General features: G+C 58.0%; 1 protein-coding gene across 1 annotated transcript; it reads left to right on the forward strand.

The window, feature by feature from the left end:
• The first annotated feature begins 2,393 nt into the window (after positions 1-2,393).
• On the forward strand, positions 2,394-3,752 carry PSORS1C2 (psoriasis susceptibility 1 candidate 2). The gene is made up of 2 exons (XM_079779912.1): positions 2,394-2,570; positions 3,123-3,752. Exons 1-2 carry the CDS (start codon positions 2,516-2,518, stop codon positions 3,476-3,478), a joined length of 411 nt encoding a protein of 136 aa, XP_079636038.1. The 5' UTR covers positions 2,394-2,515; the 3' UTR covers positions 3,479-3,752.
• The last annotated feature ends 16,206 nt before the right edge of the window (positions 3,753-19,958 follow it).

Here is a 19,958-nt window from a genome sequence, read left to right on the forward strand (position 1 = left end):
GGGCGGCCTCAGGAGGACGTGGCTGGACCTGAGGGGTGGGTCAGGCTGTGCCTACGGGAGGAGTCCCTGCAGGGGAGCACTGAGGGGGGCACTGCAGGGCAGGCTGGAGGGCTCACCCTGAGTCTGCAGAAAGCCCTCAAGCACTTTTATATATATATATATATATTTTTTTAAATTCTTTATTGATTAAGGTGTCACATATTTGTCCTCATCCCCCCATTCCCATCCCACACCCCTCCCCACGGATGCCCCAACCCCCTGTTGAACTTAACCATTGGTTAGGCTCATATGCATGCACACAAGACCTTTGGTTGATCTCTCCCCCCTCCCCCCACCCTCCCCATCCTCCCTCTGAGGCCCGACAGTCCGATCGATGCCTCCTTGTTTCTGGGTCTGTTCTTGTTCATCAGTCTATGTTGTTCATCATTTCCCCTAGATGAGCGAGATCATGTGTCACTAGAGATATACTTATAAGAACTGAATGTGAGATGAGCAATAATAGTTATGCTGACAGGCAAATGAATCAGTCTGTAGTGAGTTTCTTTCTGGACCAACAGTTCTTTTGAGACCCAATTTCAGTGTCCACCAGTTCCTTATGTGTACATGTCGGCACTGACCCCTCAGCTCTGGATGGTGGACAAATGGTGGTAATGCAGGTCCGACTCCCTCTGGTTTGGTTTCGGCCGGACCCAGGGGCACGGCTTCACCCAGACCCAGGGGCACTTTTATATATATTTTTAAAATATTTTTATTAATTTCAGAGGAAGGGAGGGGAGACTGGGGATCAAGCCTGCAACGCGGGAATGGAATCGTGACCTCCTGGTTCATAGGTTGATGCTCAACCACTGAGCCAGCTATCTGGGCTTGAGTACTTTTTTTTTTTAATATTACTGATTTCAGAGAGAAAGGGAGATAGAAACATCAATGATGAATCATTGATTGGCCAGAAACCTGGTCATGTGCCCTTGACAGGAATTGAACCCAGGACTCTTCAGTCTGCAGGCCGACGCTCTATCCACTGAGCCAAACTGGCTAGGGCTGGGCTTGAGTACTTTTTATTTTATTTTTATTATTTATTTATTTTTATTTTTTAAAATATTTGTTAAGCCGAAACCGGTTTTGGCTCAGTGGATAGGGTCCCAGGTTCGATTCCGGTCAAGGGCATGTACCTTGGTTGCGGGCACATCCCCAGTGTGCAGGAGGCAGGAGGCAGCTGATCAATGTTTCTCTCTCATCGATGTTTCTAACTCTCTATCCCTCTCTCTTTCTCTCTATAAAAAATCAATAAAATATATTAAAATATATATATATTTTAAAATACTTTTGATTTCAGAGAGGAAGAGAGAGGGAGAGAGAGATAGAAACATCAATAATGCGAAAGAATCATTGATCGGCTGCCTCCCGCACGCCCCCTACCGGGGACGGAGCCCGCAACACAGGCACCGGACTCGAACCAGGGAGCCTTCAGTCTGCAGGCCGACGCTCTATCCACCCAGCCAAACCAGCTAGGGCTTGAGTACTTTTTAAACAGGGGAGCAGCCACACAACTCAGTTTATGTTTTTAAGCCAAGGTGGCTGGCTGTGGGTGTGGGCCGGATGAAGGGAGTGGATTAGGGTGTGGCGATGGGGGGTGGGGGCGGCTGGGAGAGGTGGGCGCCTGGGGCGGCCGCGGAGGGACAGTGGTGTCCTGTGCTGCTGGGGAGACCAGGTGGGGAACTACTTGGGGAGGAAGTGAGTTCTGTTTGGGCCACATTTTTCTCACCGCAGGCCAGGCCGAGGAGCCCTTCCTGAGGGGAAGTCCCAGCAGGACTCCTGAGACTTAGACAAGACTTTGACCTAAAGGGTGGGGGGGGGGGCGCGGGGAGTGGGCAGAGTTGGAGCCAAGGACAGGAGGGGGCTGGAGGGGCAGGAGGAGGTCCAGAGGGAGGAGGGGAGGCTGCAATGACCAAGCTGAGAGCCTGTGGCGTGACTGCAGGAACAGCGCTGAGATGGAGAGAAGGAATCAGGAAGTCCTCACCTTCCTCGGGGGGGCTCCAGGAGGGAAGCCCTGGAGGCCCCTGCGCCCTGGAGCTTGGCCTGAGGGAGTGGAACTTCAGGGAAGGCCTGAGCCCCAGGGGAGAGCTCAAACAGTGGAGGGCGGAGGCTCTCAACCTACTGACACCTTCCTGGGTGCATCCCAGGCATCCAGGGGAGCCGGCCCCGCCCGCAGCCCTGCCCTCAGCCTGGAATCCGCGGCCCAGCCTGCTCCCTCCATTCCTGGGCGTCCAGTGGCTTCGAGGAATGAGGCAGAAGTCCCTGACTGGCGATGACAGTGGAGACAGAAAGGAGGGACGCCAGCCTGAGAGGTTCACGTCAGCGTGGCCTTCCAAGCGTGTTTGACCAGTTAGCTCTGAGGGACTCCTGTGTCACTGGGCTGGCCCCTCCCCAGAGATGGGCCGCCTCCCCTATAAAGCCTGCTGGGGTTCCCAGGCACCCAGGCTCAGCCCACCCCTGACATTGGGGCCAGGAGACAGCCATGATGCTCGACTGGAAGCTGCTGGGGATCCTGCTGCTGTGCCTGTGCCCGGGAGGTGTGCTGGGAATAGAGGCGGGTGCATTTGGAGTGGGGGTGGTCACGGGGAGAAGAAGGCGGCCCCTGAGAAGGGGTGGACTGGATGCATAGGGATGAGGAGGTTCTGGGAGTTCGCTTGAGGGGAAGAGTTAAAGGGATGTGAGGTGCGTGTAGCTCAGAGCGCGTGTCTTGCCAGTTGGGAGGTAGCTCCATGTGGCCATTGAGGTCAGAGTTCAGGTGTGCGGAGCTGAGGGCTATGTGAGGGAGGGTGGAGGTCCCGGGTGCCACTTGGGGGCTGCAGACCAGCGTAGGGGCCATGCCAGTGGGATGACAATCAGGGCTGGATGGAGCTTATTGGGGGGGTCCTCTCAGTTTAAAGGTCAAGTTAATGGTTTGGGACAGAGTTTTCATGTCATTTTAAGGTCACTCCGGTGTTTTGTAAATGTGGGGGGGTTATTTCTGAGGTCTGTTTGTGGGTCGCTCAGGCTGTGGTGTGTCCCCTGGGCCTGCAGCTGGCTGGGTCTGGCTCCGGCCCGCATCACCTCTCACCTTTCTCCTTCCTCCTCTATAGGCATCTCAGGCAGTGGAGACCACCCCTCTCCCCCACCCACAGAGGCTGGACAGGAGGAGGGCTCCCCAACATTGCCTCAGGGTGCCCCCATCCCCGGTGACCCCTGGCCAGGGACACCCCCTATCTTTGAGGACCCTCCACCTCCAGGCCCCAGTCATCCCTTGAGAGACCCGCCTGAATCTGGAGTCTGGCCGCCTAAGCCTCCTAGAACTGATCCCCCTAAACCTCCCCTGCCTGACGACCCCTGGCCAGCAGGACCCCAGCCTCCAGAAAACCCCTGGCCTCCTGCCCCTGAGACGGACCACTGGCCTCAGGAGGAGCCAGACCATGACCCGCCCCGGGAAGAGTACAGATAGCCGGACCTCCCAGAGCCGCCCAAGCCCACCTCTACCTGCTGCTTCCCCTGAACTAGCCTAACCCTTCCTCCCTCCCTCAGTTGTAGCTCAGGCAGGAGAGGAGGTGCGCCCTCAGCACTTCCTGTCCGCTCCTGAGAGCCATACTGAGCGCCCACACACCCCCTTTTCTCTGACAGCATAAGCACACACCCTGCTTCAGTCCAATCCTCTCTTCTACTTGTCCCGCCCCCGCACCCCATCCTGGGTCCCCTCCCCGCTCCGTGCTCTCTGCTGCCACCTGGTGGCTCATACTAGAAACTGTCAGGAGGCAATGGTGGTGCTTCTGTGAAATTGAAAAATAAAAAGCATGTTTCCTTAATTTTGAGTCGAGGTTTGATTCTTTGCCGTTGATGAGGTCCGTCCTCACAGCCACACCCCACAGACATTGGAAGTAACTTCAGCCCCTGGCTTGCCATGTGCTCCAGGACATGGGACTCAGACGCAGGGCGGCTGGAAGTGTAACGGACAAGGGGGTTCAGACCCATCTGCATCCCAGGACCCTGGTTTTGAAGAACAGAAGCTAAGCTAAGCCTCTCTTCACTAGCTCATAGTTTTCGCAGACCCCTGCCGGGACCCGGCGGTCCCTGGGCCATGTGCCAGAAGACAAATCAGTATTGTTCACAATTAATATTTGTAGTTTCTATCAATTGTGTCTTGTAATAATCCTACCTTATAATAGAGAAACATGCAAATTGACCACACCTCTGCTATGCCCACAGCCAATCAGAGCAAACAATATGGCGGTTAATTTGCATATGCGGGCGCTGAGCGGCCTGGGTCCAGGAAACATCCTCTGGACCCAGGCTGCTACTAGCCTGTAGGCCCGTGCTTAGGTCCTGAGCAGCAGGGGTCCCAGAACGCCCCCTGGCCACTCAGAGCCTATGGGTGTAGGCGCCAAGCAACCTGGTGGGCAGAACATCCGCCCCAGCGGCTTGCAAAGACTCCTGCACAAAGCGGCGGTTTGGGGCCACACCCCCAGTCAGGTGCCCAGGACTGGGGGCTGCCGCTGGCCTCTGGGGTGTGCGGAGACCCTGGCGGCCACTGCTGTGTGCTGCCTGGGTCCCTAAAAGCCCCCAGCCTGAGCGCCTGGCTGGGGGGCGTGGCCCCAAACCGCTGCTTTGTGCAGGAGCCTTTGCAAGCGGTTTGGGGCCACGCCCCCAGCCAGGCGCCCAGGACCGGGGGCTGCCGCTGGCCTCTGGGGTGTGCCGAGACCCTGGCGGCCACTGCTGTGTGCTGCCCGGGGTCCCTGCAAGCCCCGAGCCTGAGGCCCATGGTCAGGCTGGCTGCTGGCCTCCCCAAGCCGCTTGCAAAGGCTCCTGCACAAAGCGGCGGTTTGGGCCACGCCCCCAGCCAGGCGCCCAGGACCAGGGGCTGCTGCTGGCCTCCTGGGTTTGCCGAGACCCTGGCGGCCACTGCTGCGTGCTGCCCGGGGTCCCTGCAAGCCTCGAGCCTGGGGCCCATGGTGGGGCTGGCTGCTGGCCTTGGGGCGTTTGGAGACGGGGATGTTCCCGCCCACCCCCAGAGGCTTTCCAAGCTCCAGCACCAAGTGGCAGATTGTGTCCATGCCCCCAGCCTAGCGCCCTCCACAGGGGGATGGCTGCTGGCCTCTGGGGTGTGCGGAGACCCCGGCAGCCACCACCGGGTGGCAGGGACACGCCCCTAGCCCAGTGGACACAACCCAGGGGCTGCATGAGCTGCAGAGGATACACCTTTTTAAAAATATTTTTATTGATTTTTTTTTTTTTTTTTACAGAGAAGAGGGGAGAGGGATAGACAGTCAGAAATATCAATGAGAGAGAAACATCCATTAGCTGCCTCCTGCACACTCCCCACTGGGGATATGCCTCCAACCAAGGTACATGCCCTTAACAGGAATCAAACCTGGGACCCTTCAGTTTGCAGGCCCACGGTCTATCCACTGAGCCAAACCGGTTCGAGAGTAAATACCTTTTCTGCAAAGCTCCCTGTAGGCCATCAATTTCAGTGTTCTTGGTAATTTGGGTTATAAGAATCCAAGAAGGTAATCTAGGGTTTTTCCACCACACTCTTGAAGGAAAAAATGAAGGTCCCTTGAGGGGTCCCAGATTGGAGAGACTGCAGGCTGGGCTGAGGGACAACACCCCCCGCTACCCCCCCTTCCTGCCGTGCACGAATTTCGTGCACCAGGCCTCTAGTTGTAATTATAAGCTCACTGCAGAATAACTTTCTAACACATAGAGTCTTATGGTCACAGGACATACACTTCAATTTATATGTGTATCTTTGTTACAGAGATATACAATAAGGACTTTCCAAAAATACACAGAAAAAGATACAATGAAAACATTTCATTAGGATAAAACTCTATAGGGAAAGTGGAAGAGAAAAAGGAACAGAAAAGAAAAAGAAATGAGGTAAGGTTGCGGCGGCTCAAGGGCTTAGGCCAGGAGAGGGCTCTGATTGGCCCAGCTGCGTGAAGACCATTCCTGGAAAGCATAGGAATTGCAGTGTTTAAACTCAATGGAAAATGTTAGCTGCTGACTTGAGAATATGTGAGGGGTACATTGTTTTTCAAAGTTCTTTTCCTAAAAGCTTTTATTTATTGATTTTTGAGAGAGAGAGAGAGAGAGAGAGAGAGAAACATCGATTTGTTGTTCCATTTATTTATGATGCATTTGTTGCTTCTTGTATGTGCCCTGATCAGGGATCAAACCCGAAACTTTGGTGTATCAGCAAGTCGGTAGCTCAGTCAGTTAGAGTGTCATCCCAGGCACCAAAGAGTTGCCAGTTTGATCTCTGATCTGGGCGAGTGAGGAAGGCAACCAATCAATGTTTCTCACATTGATGCTTCTCTCCCTCTCTAAAATCAATGAAAAAACATATCCTCAGGGGAGTATTAAAAAAATAAAATTCTTTTAGGGAGTATTTGAGCAGGCAAGTTCAAAGGGCAAGGGCCCAGAGATCCTAATGACCTGTCAACTGAGGGGCTGACCCGGTGGGGACTGAAGGGGGCGAGAAGAAACCGAGGGCTGGTGACCTCAGACTTCATCCCGCCGAGCCAGTTTGCTTATGGGGTAACTCCCACCCAAACCTGTAAGTGACCAGTTTAAAAAACAGCCCTAGATTTAGAGAATAATTTTGGAACAGATAATTTAATGGGCCCCAAAGTATTCATTCATTCATTCATTCATTCACTCAGTCAGTCATTATCTTATAGCCGTACTATGTCCATCAATGCTGGCTGCCCTGGGAGAGTATCCTATATAATAAAAACCTAATATGCATATTGTCCCCTCGACCAGGAGTTTGACCAGGAGTTGGACTGCTCGCTATCATGCGCGCTGACCACCAGGGGGCAGCGCAGAACATGGCGGGCGTTGGCGACAAGGCACTGGCAGCGGGCAGCAGTGAAGTGCTGCCAGCCCCGATGGGCTTCTGGGTGAGCGGGCCGCAGCTGCCGACTTCAGGGGCCGATTGGGCTCACGGTGGGTTCTCGCAGGAGCTTGTCTGCTGAGGCCTGCTGGGAGAGAGAGTGCTGCCCACCTGGCTTCCGTGTGGCACCCTGGGCGGCCCAGAGGCCCACGCTGCACCCGGTCCACGGCATCTGGCCGCACTTACCACATCTCCACGTGGGGACTCGGGTGCCGTGACTCAGGCAGAGGGGAGCTCATGGGGGCCCGGGGGTCAGCTGGGACCTTCCCTTCCACACCAGACCTCCTGCTTCGCTCTCCGGCCAGGCCCAGGGACCACACCTGTGCAGGAATTCCGCGCACGGGGCCTCTAGTAAAGAATAAAAGTATATAGTCTCCAGTCTCAGGAAGCTTCACATTAAACTGGGGCACCAGGCTTACATGCAAAGTTACATCGTCACGGACAGGAGGGATGCATGTAGCTACATAACTCCTCGAGGAAACACAAAAGTACATAATAGCCTCGGCAGTCAGCGCCCTGAGTTCCAATGAGACTCCAGGGGAGGGAGCTGAACAGTCAGGGCAGGCTTCCCGGGGGAGGAGGCTTCGAAAGGGCAGGCTGCGTGCGGGCCTGGGCCTCCAGGGCTCCGCTCTCAGGGGCTAGTCCTGGCTGCCAGGCCGCCTTCCTCTCCCCAGCCAATCGGATTTCTCCATCCACCCCTGCCCGCACCCTCCGAGCCACCGAGCCACCGCTTGGGGTGAAGTTGTGCCTGGCCTCCTCCCTCGGCCTCTGGGGAGCAGAGACTGTCTGCACACTCCTCTGCCACCTGCACCGTTTGGGTGCCTCCTGGCTCCAGTGTGCTCTCCCCTCCGCGGCTGCTGGGGCTTTGCCAGGTGCAGGGAGTGCTGGGAGCACCTGGAAGTGAGTCCCCCCTGGCCCACTCCCCCCAGACCTAATGGCCGACAGACAGGGGCTACCTACACCCCAGTGCTCTGAGCCCAGGCTGCCTCCATGAAATTTGACTTGGCCTCTTTTCCTTCCAGGTCCATGTCCTTGAGTCAGGCCAGCCAACCAGGACAAGCGGAGCGGGGAAACCGAGGCAGAACCATTTATGAAAACTGCAAGCAGTTTACAGCCATCAAAAATTAAAAAATCCTGTCTTCCCTGACCAAGCACACTTAAGAGTAAATGGTTTATTCTTCTCCCCAATCAGAGGGTAAACAGCTTGAATCACTCTACTCAGGGAGATAGATAGCAGAAATCCAATTAGCGCTATTTATGCCACCCTCACCCAAGTGCAGACCAAGTTCAGGGAATAAATGTCATTTTGTCAAATCAGCTAAAGCTGGTTGAGATCCTCCCCTAAGACCTCCCCTAACACCAGCCTTTAGACCCTCATGGAAGGACCAGGAGCATGCCCCCTCCCTCAGCGTGCATCTCCTAAACTCTAAGGGTCCCCAAGAGATTTGCAACCAGGGGAGCAATGGGCGGTGGCAGCTGTCCGGGCTAACCCCTGAGCCTGCCGCCAAGGCCCCTCTGCGTCCACTTACCAGTGAGCAAGCAGCCCAGCCTGGGCTCTCCGACCGCAGGCCCTTCCGGGTCCCACTGTCCCAGCTTGAGTGAACGTCCCCTCACAGTCGTCCTTCCTGCAGGAAGCCAGAGTTCACACGCCGCCAGCTGGCCTCGCCAGGCCCCTCTGGGCAGGTTCCAGTCTAGTAACATCCCCGCTCCCTCCCGCTTCTCCCCACCCTCATCACTTTTTAAATTTTATTATGATTGTTTTGCTAATCCTCAAGGATATCTTTTTCATTGATTTTTGGAGAGACTGGAAGGGAGAGGGAGAGACACAGAGAGAAACATTGATGTAAGAGAGACACATCGATTGGTTGCCTCCTGCACGTGCCCCACCAGGTGGGCAATCAAGCCTGCAACCAAGGTACATGCCCTTGACCGGAATCGAACCCAGGCCCCTTCAGTCCTTGGGCCGATGCTCCATCCACTGAGCCAAACCAGCTAGGGCCCTCCTCACTCTTTACTTGAATATTTGTCCCAGGAGCTGCTTCTGGTGAATCAACCTAAGCACAGAGTACGCTGGCTGCAGGCCAAAGCTACTGTTTGCCGTGCCTGTGCTGCATGGCCACTGTTGTCAGACGCCCTACAGACTAAGCTTCCACTTAATTTGCACAATAACTCCATCGTTTTCACTATTTTGGAGAAGAGAAACAGGCCATGGAGAGGTACTGTCATGTGAGGCCACACAGGGGACAAATGGCAAAACTGGGATCTGAACTCAGATCTGTCCTAGGTTAATGTGTCTGGTTTTAACTACTACATGTTCCCATCTCTTCATTCATGTTCCCATCTCTTCATTCATCTGTGTGCCCCTGACACAAAATACAGTGCCTCGCCCTGGCCACTTTGGCTCAGTGGATAGATCGTCGGTCTGCAGACCAAAGGGTCCCGGGTTTGATTCTGGTCAAGGGCATGTGCGTACCTCAGTTGTAGGCTTCTCCTGGGCCTGGGCCCTGGTTGGGGCACATGTAGGAGGCAACCAATCGATGTGTTTCTCTCACATCAATATTTGTCTTTTCCTCTCTCTTCCACTCTCTCTAAAAATCAATGGAAAAATATCCTCGGGTGAGGATTAAAAAGACACACCAAGCAGTGCCTGGGCCTTCAAGGACCCCTAATACATTGTATTAGTCAGCTTTCCAGAGAAACAGAACCCATGTATCCTCTCTAATAAAATGGTAATATGCAAATTAACCACCACTCAGCTACATAAGCCACGCCCACCAGCCAAGCCACGCCCACCAGCCAATCAGGGCGAGTATGCAAATTAACCCCAATCCAAGATGGCTACAGCCACAGTGAGCAAGGTTTCCCAGGTAACAGAGGAAGCCAAGCTTTCCATAGCCGTTGCAGGCCTAAGCCTCCACTCAAGCTACAAAGTTTCAATTATAGAAGGCAAACAAATTCAAACAAATGGCGGCAGAATGGAGCTTGAGAGAGCAGGCCACGGTTGCCGGCGGCAACAGGGGAAGCAAAGCTTTCCGCACACCCTGGCCGGGCTCACCCGCTTAAGGCTACAAAGTTTCAATTGTAGAAGGTGAATTAACTGCCACAGAAATGGCTGCCGGAGCCCCAGGCTTGGCTCCGCTCCAGGCTACAAAGTTTCAATTGTAGAAGGAAAATAAATTCCAAATACCAGGGCCTCCCCTTGGGTTGCCAGGGGGCGTGGCCGGCCTGCAAACCACCACAGGCCCCTCGCTCAGGCTGCCCCACACCCCAAGGGAACCCCCACCCTTATCTGTGACCCCCTTCAGGGCAAACCAGCTGGCCCCCACCTGTGCACCAGGCCTCTATCCTATCTCATAAAAGAGAAATATACAGATTGATCATCACTGCAACACACAATATAGCTGCCCCCATGTGGACACAAGATGGCCACCACAAGATGGCCAGCAGGAGAGGGCAGTTGGGAGGCACCCGGCCTGCAAGGGAGGGCAATTGAGAGGGACCAGGCCTGCAAGGGAGGGCAGTTGAGAGGGACCAGGCTTGCAATGGAGAGCAGTTGGAGGTGATCAACCCTGCAGGAGAGGGCAGTTAGGGGTGACCAGGCTGGCAGAGGAGGGAAGTTGGGGGCAAACAGGCTGGCAGGGGAGCAGTTAAGCATCAACCAGGCTGGCAGCAGAGTGGATAGGGGGTGATCAGGCTGGCAGGCAGAAGCGGTTAGGGGCAATCAGGAAGGCAGGCAGGCAAGCAGTTGGGAGCCAGCAGTCCTGGATTGTGAGAGGGATGTCTGACTGCCCGTGTAGGCCCGATGGGATCGGGCCTAAACGGGCAGTCGGACATTCCTCCAGCAGTCCCAGACTGGAGAGGGTACAGGCTGGGCTGAGGGACAACCCCCTGCCGTGCACGAATTTCGTGCACCGGGCTTCTAGTATATATATAAAAGGCTAATATGCTAAGTGCCCTTCCCACTGTCTGCGCACTGACCACCAGGGGGCAGACGCTCAACGCAGGAGCTGCTGAGCTGCAGTGACTTGGCAGGCGGTTCTCAGGTGATGCATCCTGAAACCAGAGAGGAGGGAGCCGGATTCCTCCCGGGGCCACGAGATTCCACCTTCGGCCGCGGGTTATGTTGTTGCTGGGGCATGTCGGCCCGAATCTGGTTTACTGCACACTTGTGTTTGCGTTCCACACCCTGTACGGCAGCAGCTTTGCAGAGTGCCCTCTCGCACTCCGGGACCCCTCGGGGGATGTTGTGAGAGCTGGTTTCAGCCTGATCCCCGCAGGCCAAGCCGAGGGATTCCACCTGCCGGATGGATCCCACTCACTCCACAGCTGCCTTTCGAGCCACGGAGCCACCCAGGTGCGGCTGGCCTGGGAGGGACCGTGGGAGGTTGGCTCCAGGGTATGTCTGGCCCTTCTCCCCCAGTCCTGCCCCACCGGCCACCTTCTAATTAATTTCCTCTTCATGTGCACTAATCCTGCACCGGGCCACTCTCAGGAACTGGCTGGAGACTGGAGCCACGATCTGCCCTGGGCAAGCTGCACACCGGCACGGCCAGCGCCCTGACGAGTGGAGTGGAGCTGGGGAGTGGGTGGTGTAGGACCCGTCGCAGAGGGAGGAGAGGCCAGGGTGCCCGAGGCAGGGTAGGTGGGGCTGGGCGTCCCAGCTACAGGGGGACCTCCCGTTCTCCCGGCCCCTCAGAGATGGGACAACGCCCACCCAAGTCGTCCAGGGCGACTCTTCTGAGCCCAGTCCCCAACTCGGATGCTAATCTCTCCTGCCAACTGCCGACGCGGAAGCAGCGTCTGAGCCGCTCTCTGGTGTCCCCCAGCCCAGCCCAGCGCACACAGAGTTCACCGCGGCGCTGGCTGGCGGTGCTCATCGGTGAGGAGGTGAGGCTGGGCGGCAGGGAGAGAAGGAATGGTCAGTGTGAAGGGCTCACAATCTGGAGAAGAGAAGCTGTGGGGGGACAGGTGGGGGGAGAGGGGGAAAGCGCGGTGCTGGGCACGTGCAGGGGGGGCGGGCGAGGGCTCGGGGGTACTGCGGGCAGCAAGATGAAGGGCGTGGGCGCAGGAAAGGACTTTTTCTGTTTGCTTGGTGCCCGGCTGTCAGTGCCCCAGGCTGGCGGCTGGCCGCGCTCATTTCTGGTACCACCGGGCCCCAGCGCCGCCACACTGTCCCCGCAGGCTCCTGGGGAGAAGGCCCAGCTGCTCCCTTCTCCGAGGGCTCCTGTGCCAGCGTCCAGGCCTGGTGCGGCCCCACGAACAGGAGTGTGGGCATCTCTGCCCCAGGCGCCTCGGGGCCGCAGCCCCTGCCCGGTCTCCCAGGACCGCCCGAGGCCCCAGCCCGGCCCGGACCCCCGTGACAGGCCGCCGCGCAGGGCCCACCGAGGCCCAGGCCCAGGGAGTGAGCAGCAGAGTGTCCCCCTGGGGACCTTGGGAACCCAGACTCAGGGGATCCCAGCCTCATCCCCCTGCCCTCCTCCCTGTCCATCCTGCGAGAGCCCTGGGAGTGGTCGCCCCTCTGCCTGGGCCTCTGTCCCGTGTCCAAGGCCGGGTCCGGGGCTGTCTGGGTCTTGGCTACCCACTGTCTAGCCCCGGTAAGCCAAGTCGGGGCACATCCAGTCTCTGCTCAGGCTCGGGGTCAGGGTCGGGGTCAAGGCCAGGGTCAGGGTCGGCGTTGGGGTCGGGGTCAGGTGGGAAGGCAGGCTCTGATCTGGAGGAAAGGACGCAGGAGCAGCAGGGCAAGGATGTAGGTGAGGGAGGTGGGAGAGAGTGGGAGGAAGGAAGTGAGGAGGAGGAGACAGTGATTGGAAAGCCATGCAGGGGGGTCGATGAAGGCGAGGAGAGACCAGTGGAGAGAGGCGGAGGCAGAGGGAGCGGGGCACACCCCTGGGTCCCTTCTCCCTGGGGAGGGCCTCGTGGGGTTCGGAACAGGGAGGGGCTACTCCGCCCGCCCGCAGGGGATGGCTCCGCCCAGGGGTGGCGGATTTGAAAGGGCTGCTTGGTGGGATGGGCACCAGGCGCCCTCGGCCCCAGGCACACCCCGGGCCTCCCAGAAGGAGGGAGATCTCAGAGCTTCGATCAGCCGCGTGCCGGGTCCCTGTCTTACTGACCACAGTCACTGTTATGGTTTTTCCTTTTTTCTTCATATGTTTATTTAATCCTCACCAAGGATATATTTTTATTGATTTTAGAGAGGAAGGGAGAGAGAGAGAGAGAGTGAAACATCCATCGGCTGCTTCCCATTCATGCCCAACCAGGGATCAGACCCACAGCCTGGGTGTGTTACTTGACTGGGAATCGAACCCGAAACCTTTCGGATTATGGACGACACTCAGCCAACGTGGCTAGGGCATTGTAATTATTATAATGAAGTTTTTATATGAGGACAGCATTAGCATCTCAGTCTTCTTTAAAAAATATTTTATTTTGTGGATTTTAGAAGGAGAGGAGCCCTGGCTGGTTTGGCTCGGTGGCTGGAGGGCCGGCCTGCCGACGGAAGGGTCCCAGGTTCGACTCCAGTCAAGGGCACATGCCCGGGGTGCGGGCGTGCAGGCGGCAGCCAATCAATGATTCTCTCTGGTTATTGATGTTTCTCTCTCTCTCTCTCCCTCTCCCTTTCTCTTAGAAATAATAAAAAAATTTAAACAAGAAGCTTGCATTTAAAAGAAAACAGGAAGAGGGGAAGGGAGAGGGATGGAGAGTTAGAAACATCACTTGTTGCCTCCTGCACCCCCCCACACTGGGGACGGAGCCCACACCCCGGCAAGCGCCCCGACTGGGAATGGAACCAGAACCTTTTGGTTCATGGGCTACACTTAACCAGTGAGCGCCACTGGCTGGGCCATTGTCACTATTTTATATTATTATTATTATTTTTAAATATATATATTTTACTGATTTTTTTACAGAGAGGAAGGGAGAGGGATGGAGAGTTAGAAACATCGATCAGCTGCCTCCTGCACACCCCCTACTGGGGATGTGCCCTCAACCAAGGTACATGCCCTTGACCGGAATCGAACCTGGGACCCTTCAGTCCGCAGGCCGACGCTCTATCCACTGAGCCACACCGGTTAGGGCCATTGTCACTATTTTATATCTCTGTTTTAATTAGACCTCCTCCTACTGATGAGCGGATGGCCAAATAAGTATTTATTCCCGGGCGGGCCAACCTGACCTCTGGAATTTATCTTGGCTTTTTGAGCCAGACGGGTGACAAATGCCAGGAAGCGGGCCCCGAAGGCCCCGAGAATACCTTACGGCCCCCTTTCTGCCCCTGAGGCTGAGGGGCACTCCAGGCGGCGGGCCCAGCCAGGAGCGGTGAGGGGCGGCTCTCGGGGCGGCGTTGCGGCCTCGCAGGGTGCGGCCAGGTGCTCAGGGGCCGCCCCGCCGGGGGTCCTGCCAGCGCCCCCTTGCGGCCAGGAAGCCTGGGGCCCGGGCTGACCTCCGGCCCTCCCGCCGCAGCGGGACGGAAAGGAGAAGGGGGTGACCCGAGGCCCAGGAAGGAGTCGGGGTGCTTGCTCCTTTCCTGCATTTCCACCGGTCCTGTTGGTCCCCGCGCCCCCCCCCGGGACAGGGAGCGCCCCCAGGCCTCACTCTCCCGCCGCCGGCCACAGCGCCCGCTTCCCGGGCTGCCCGCACCGCACACGCCGGTCGGACGGCCTGACTGTGGCTCCGAACAGGCTCCCGGGCCACACCGGGGTGGGGAGCGGGCGGAGGGGGGGTGGGGAGGACGGGGTAACTGGCGGGTGTGGTCCCACGCACAGGCCCAGGCTGGCGCCACGCGCTGTTTCTCGCCGGAGGGCGCCGGGGACCGCGTGGGAGGATGAGCGCGGACCCGGCGCAGTTCTCCGCCCGCCGCGGTGACCGCCCCGACGGACGGACGGACGGACGTGCGGCCAGAGGCGGGCCGGCGGGAGAGCGCTGGGCGGAGGGTCCTGGACGCCCTGGTGGGGCTGACTCCGCGGGACCGAGCGGGAGCTGTGCGGGGTGCGCCCGGAGGCAGTCTCAGCCCCCCCCCCCCCCAGGAGCGCTGTCCAGGGAGGAAACGACTGACTAATGAGGCTCCGGAGGGGGGGGGGTGCCCAGGGCACGCTTCAGTCACCGGCCGGGGTGCCCTGACCCAGCTCTCCCCGCTCTCCTCCCCCCGCCGTCAGCCCGGGCGGCGCCGGCTCAGGCACTTCGTGACCAACGCACCCCGTGTTCCTCCTCCCAGCACCCCCCCCCCCCCCCCCAAACACACACACAGCCCGTCCGCCCTGGGCGGCTCCGCTGTGACCTGGGCCGGGCTCCGGGCTCTCACTCCCGCCTGAACCCGCCCGCCCAGGAGGTCCCCAGCGCCAGGCTCCACCACCAGAGGGCGCCCGGCTCCCGCGGGCACTCCGGCCTCCTCCCTCACCTGCCGCCCCCGGGGCCGGACACCCTCTAGGCCAGCGATGGGCAACCTTCTGAGCTTGGTGTGTCACACTTCGCCCAAAAACTGAGCGTAACTCGGGTAGTGTGTCACTTTGAGGAAGAAACTAACTCCAAGACTCTAGTCGCAAACGTTTCATCCTCAGGAGCAGCAACGGCATGCAGCCGCGTGTCATCAGAAATGGCTACGCGTGTCAGTGCTGACACGCGTGTCATAGGTTCGCCATCACTGCTTTAGGGTAAGGTGACCAGACGTCCCGCTTTTTAACAATTTGTCCCGCGTCCCGCGGCGTTTTAAAAAAGTCCCGGTTTTTGGAAAGAATGCAGGACAAGCTAGGGAACGGCGGCAGAACGGGAAGGGAATATACGGTTTTCGGCGGCCATGTGGCTATTTAGCCAGGATATGAGTTTTATATTATTTTTGTTAATTTTATCATGTTAAACTTTAATAATAACAAATAATTGTTGAGAACTGATTATCGAGAACTGCTTATCAAAGTTCGCATTGTTGATCAGTTGTTAGAATTCGACCACCATTGTTTGGACTTAATGAACAATGGCATTTTTTGGGATTGGCAACGACGAAAACATTTTGTAACTGTCTCTCAGACGACACACATCGTACTGCGTGCTAGTAAGCTAGTTAAACAAGTGATGTCATTACAAATCAGCTATTCAGATAATTTAGGTAAGTAATTTATTTATTTCATAAATACATAAATTTCCTTGAATTTAGCAGACAGTACTCGTATTATTTATATTTTATAGTGGCGGCAAAAAGTCTAGCGCCGGCCTTGAAAGTGACACTTATGACTTACGTAACCGCAAATTTTAAACAACGACAGCAAGCTACTAAAAAAAATTCACTCAAATGAGAACTATGCCAAAGAATAAAATACTATACATAATTTTTTATTTATTATATTTGTAAATTGTACTTATGTTGAAATTTAAAAAATACATATTACAATACTATTTTTGCGTTCTATGAAAATTTTTGTTGCTCCATATAGACCAAATTTTTAATCAAGAACCCCCCCCCCCCCCCCCCGGTCAATGGTGTCCCGCTTTACCAATGTTAAAATCTGGTCACCTTACTCTAGGGGGAGGCAGACGCCCCAGGGACGCGGCTGCGGGACCTCAGGAAACGGGGCGCAGGTGGCAGGGGCTCCCGCTCCGGGTCCAGGCCTTCTCCGCTGACCACGCCGCGCCCGGAGCCAGGTCGAACAGGGGAGGCCGCGCCACGCTCAGCTCCCGGCCGGGACGGAGGGCGCAGGATGGGTGCTCCGGGTGCCAAGTCCACATCCGCGGAGAGGAGAGATCCGTGAAGAGGATGGAGACACTGCTGGTCCCCGAGAGGAATCCCTGGGATCAGGGCAGGTCCAGAACCCTCAACTGGTGCCAGAAGGCAAACCAAGGCTCCTACCCCTGCCAGGAGGGCAATGCCAGCACTCGGTACACTGTCCTGGAGGGAGGGCAGTGCCCACAGTCTGTACACTGTCCGGGGGGAGGGCAGTGCTCACACTCCATACACTGTCCTGGAGGGAGGGCAGTGCTCACAGTCCATACACTGTCCTGGAGGGAGGGCAGTGCTCACACTCCGTACACTGTCCTGGGGGGAGGGCAGTGCTCACAGTCCGTACACTGTCCTGTGGGGGAGGGCAGTGCTCACACTCCGTACACTGTCCTGGGGGGAGGGCAGTGCTCACAGTCCGTACACTGTCCTGTGGGGGAGGGCAGTGCTCACACTCCGTACACTGTCCTGGGGGGAGGGCAGTGCTCACAGTCCGTACACTGTCCTGGGGGGGGGGGGAGAGGACAGTGCCCACAGTCCGTACACTGTCCTGGGGGGAGGGCAGTGCTCACACTCTGTACACTGTCCTGGGGGGAGGGCAGTGCTCACACTCTATACACTGTTCTGGGGGGAGGGCAGTGCTCACACTCCGTACACTGTCCTGGGGGGAGGGCAGTGCTCACACTCCGTACACTGTCCTGGAGGGAGGGCAGTGCTCACAGTCCATACACTGTCCTGGGGGGAGGGCAGTGCTCACACTCCGTACACTGTCCTGTGGGGGAGGGCAGTGCTCACACTCCGTACACTGTCCTGGGGAGAGGACAGTGCCCACAGTCCGTACACTGTCCTGGGGGGAGGGCAGTGCTCACACTCTATACACTGTCCTGGGGGGAGGGCAGTGCTCACACTCCGTACACTGTCCTGGGGGGAGGGCAGTGCCCACAGTCCGTACACTGTCCTGGGGGGGAGGGCAGTGCTCACACTCCATACACTGTCCTGGGGGGGGGAGGACAGTGCCCACAGTCCGTACACTGTCCTGGGGGGAGGGCAGTGCTCACAGTCCGTACACTGTCCTGGGGGGAGGGCAGTGCTCACAGTCCGTACACTGTCCTGGGGGGAGGGCAGTGCTCACACTCCGTACACTGTCCTGGGGGGAGGGCAGTGCTCACACTCCATACACTGTCCTGGGGGGAGGGCAGTGCTCACACTCCGTACACTGTCCTGGGGGGAGGGCAGTGCCCACACTCCGTACACTGTCCTGGGGGGAGGGCAGTGCTCACACTCCGTACACTGTCCTGGGGGGAGGGCAGTGCTCACACTCCGTACACTGTCCTGGGGGGAGGGCAGTGCCCACACTCCTTACACTGTCCTGGGGGGAGGGCAGTGCTCACACTCCGTACACTGTCCTGGAGGGAGGGCAGTGCTCACACTCCTTACACTGTCCTGGGGGGAGGGCAGTGCTCACACTCCGTACACTGTCCTGGGGGGGAGGGCAGTGCTCACACTCCGTACACTGTCCTGGGGGGGAGGGCAGTGCTCACACTCTATACACTGTCCTGGGGGGAGGGCAGTGCTCACACTCCGTACACTGTCCTGGGGGGAGGGCAGTGCTCACACTCCGTACACTGTCCTGGGGGGAGGGCAGTGCTCACACTCCATACACTGTCCTGGGGGGAGGGCAGTGCTCACAGTCCGTACACTGTCCTGGGGGGAGGGCAGTGCTCACAGTCCATACACTGTCCTGGGGGGAGGGCAGTGCTCACAGTCCGTACACTGTCCTGGGGGGAGGGCAGTGCTCACACTCTGTACACTGTCCTGGGGGGAGGGCAGTGCTCACACTCCGTACACTGTCCTGGGGGGAGGGCAGTGCTCACACTCTATACACTGTCCTGGGGGGAGGGCAGTGCTCACACTCCATACACTGTCCTGGGGGGAGGGCAGTGCTCACACTCCGTACACTGTCCTGGGGGGAGGGCAGTGCTCACACTCCGTACACTGTCCTGGGGGGAGGGCAGTGCTCACACTCTGTACACTGTCCTGGGGGGAGGGCAGTGCTCACACTCTGTACACTGTCCGGGGAAAGGGCAGTGCTCACACTCCGTACACTGTCCTGGGGGGAGGGCAGTGCTCACACTCCGTACACTGTCCCGGGTGGAGGACAGTGCTCACACTCTGTACACTGTCCTGGGGGGAGGGCAGTGCTCACACTCCATACACTGTCCCGGGGGGAGGGAAGTGCTCACACTCTATACACTGTCCTGGGGGGAGGGCAGTGCTCACACTCCGTACACTGTCCTGGGGGGGGGCAGTGCTCACACTCCGTACACTGTCCTGGGGGGAGGGCAGTGCTCACACTCTGTACACTGTCCGGGGAAAGGGCAGTGCTCACAGTCCGTACACTGTCCCGGGGGGAGGGCAGTGCTCACAGTCCGTACACTGTCCCGGGTGGAGGACAGTGCTCACACTCTGTACACTGTCTGGGGGGAGGGCAGTGCTCACACTCCGTACACTGTCCTGGGGGGGGGGTAGTGCTCACACTCCGTACACTGTCCTGGGGGGAGGGCAGTGCCCACACTCTGTACACTGTCCTGGGGGGAGGGCAGTGCTCACACTCCGTACACTGTCCTGGGGGCCCAGGATGGTGCCCTCACTGAAGCTCCGAGGTGCTGTCCGCTTGCTGCCCTTTCTGCGCTGTGTCCTCTCTGCGCTCCGTCCTCTCTGCGCTCTGTCCTCTCTGCACTCTGTCCTCCCTGCGCTCCGTCCTCCCTGTGCTCTGTCCTCCCTGCAGTCTGTCCTCCCTGCACTCTGTCCTCCCTGCGCTCTGTCCTCCCTGTGCTATGTCCTCCCTGCGCTCTGTCCTCCCTGCGCTCTGTCCTCCCTGCGCTCCGTCCTCCCTGTGCTCTGTCCTCCCTGCGCTATGTCCTCCCTGCGCTCCGTCCTCCCTGCGCTCCGTCCTCCCTGCGCTCTGTCCTCCCTGCGTTCCGTCCTCCCTGCGCCTCGTCCTCCCTGCTCTCTGTCCTCTCTGCGCTCCGTCCTCCCTGCGCTCCGTCCTCCCTGCGCTCCGTCCTCCCTGCGCTCTGTCCTCCCTGCGCTCTGTCCTCCCTGCGCTCTGTCCTCCCTGCACTCTGTCCTCCCTGCTCTCCGTCCTCCCTGCGCTCTGTCCTCCCTGCGCTCTGTCCTCCCTGCGCTCCGTCCTCCCTGCGCTCCGTCCTCCCTGCGTTCCGTCCTCCCTGCGCCTCGTCCTCCCTGCGCTCTGTCCTCTCTGCACTATGTCCTCCCTGCGCTCTGTCCTCCCTGCGCTATGTCCTCCCTGCGCTCTGTCCTCCC

This window comes from Cnephaeus nilssonii (assembly GCF_951640355.1).
Source record: "Cnephaeus nilssonii genome assembly, chromosome: 9".
In the NCBI taxonomy this organism is placed as follows: Eukaryota; Metazoa; Chordata; class Mammalia; order Chiroptera; family Vespertilionidae; genus Cnephaeus; species Cnephaeus nilssonii.

What these genes read in the sequence shown, in the direction of transcription:
- PSORS1C2 (XM_079779912.1), top strand. Translation starts at nt 2,516, where the DNA reads ATGATGCTCGACTGGAAGCTGCTGGGGATCCTGCTGCTGTGCCTGTGC. An exon ending in GCTGTGCCTGTGCCCGGGAG is followed by an intron (nt 2,571 to 3,122) that starts GTGTGCTGGGAA and finishes CCTCCTCTATAG; the next exon opens with GCATCTCAGGCAGTGGAGAC.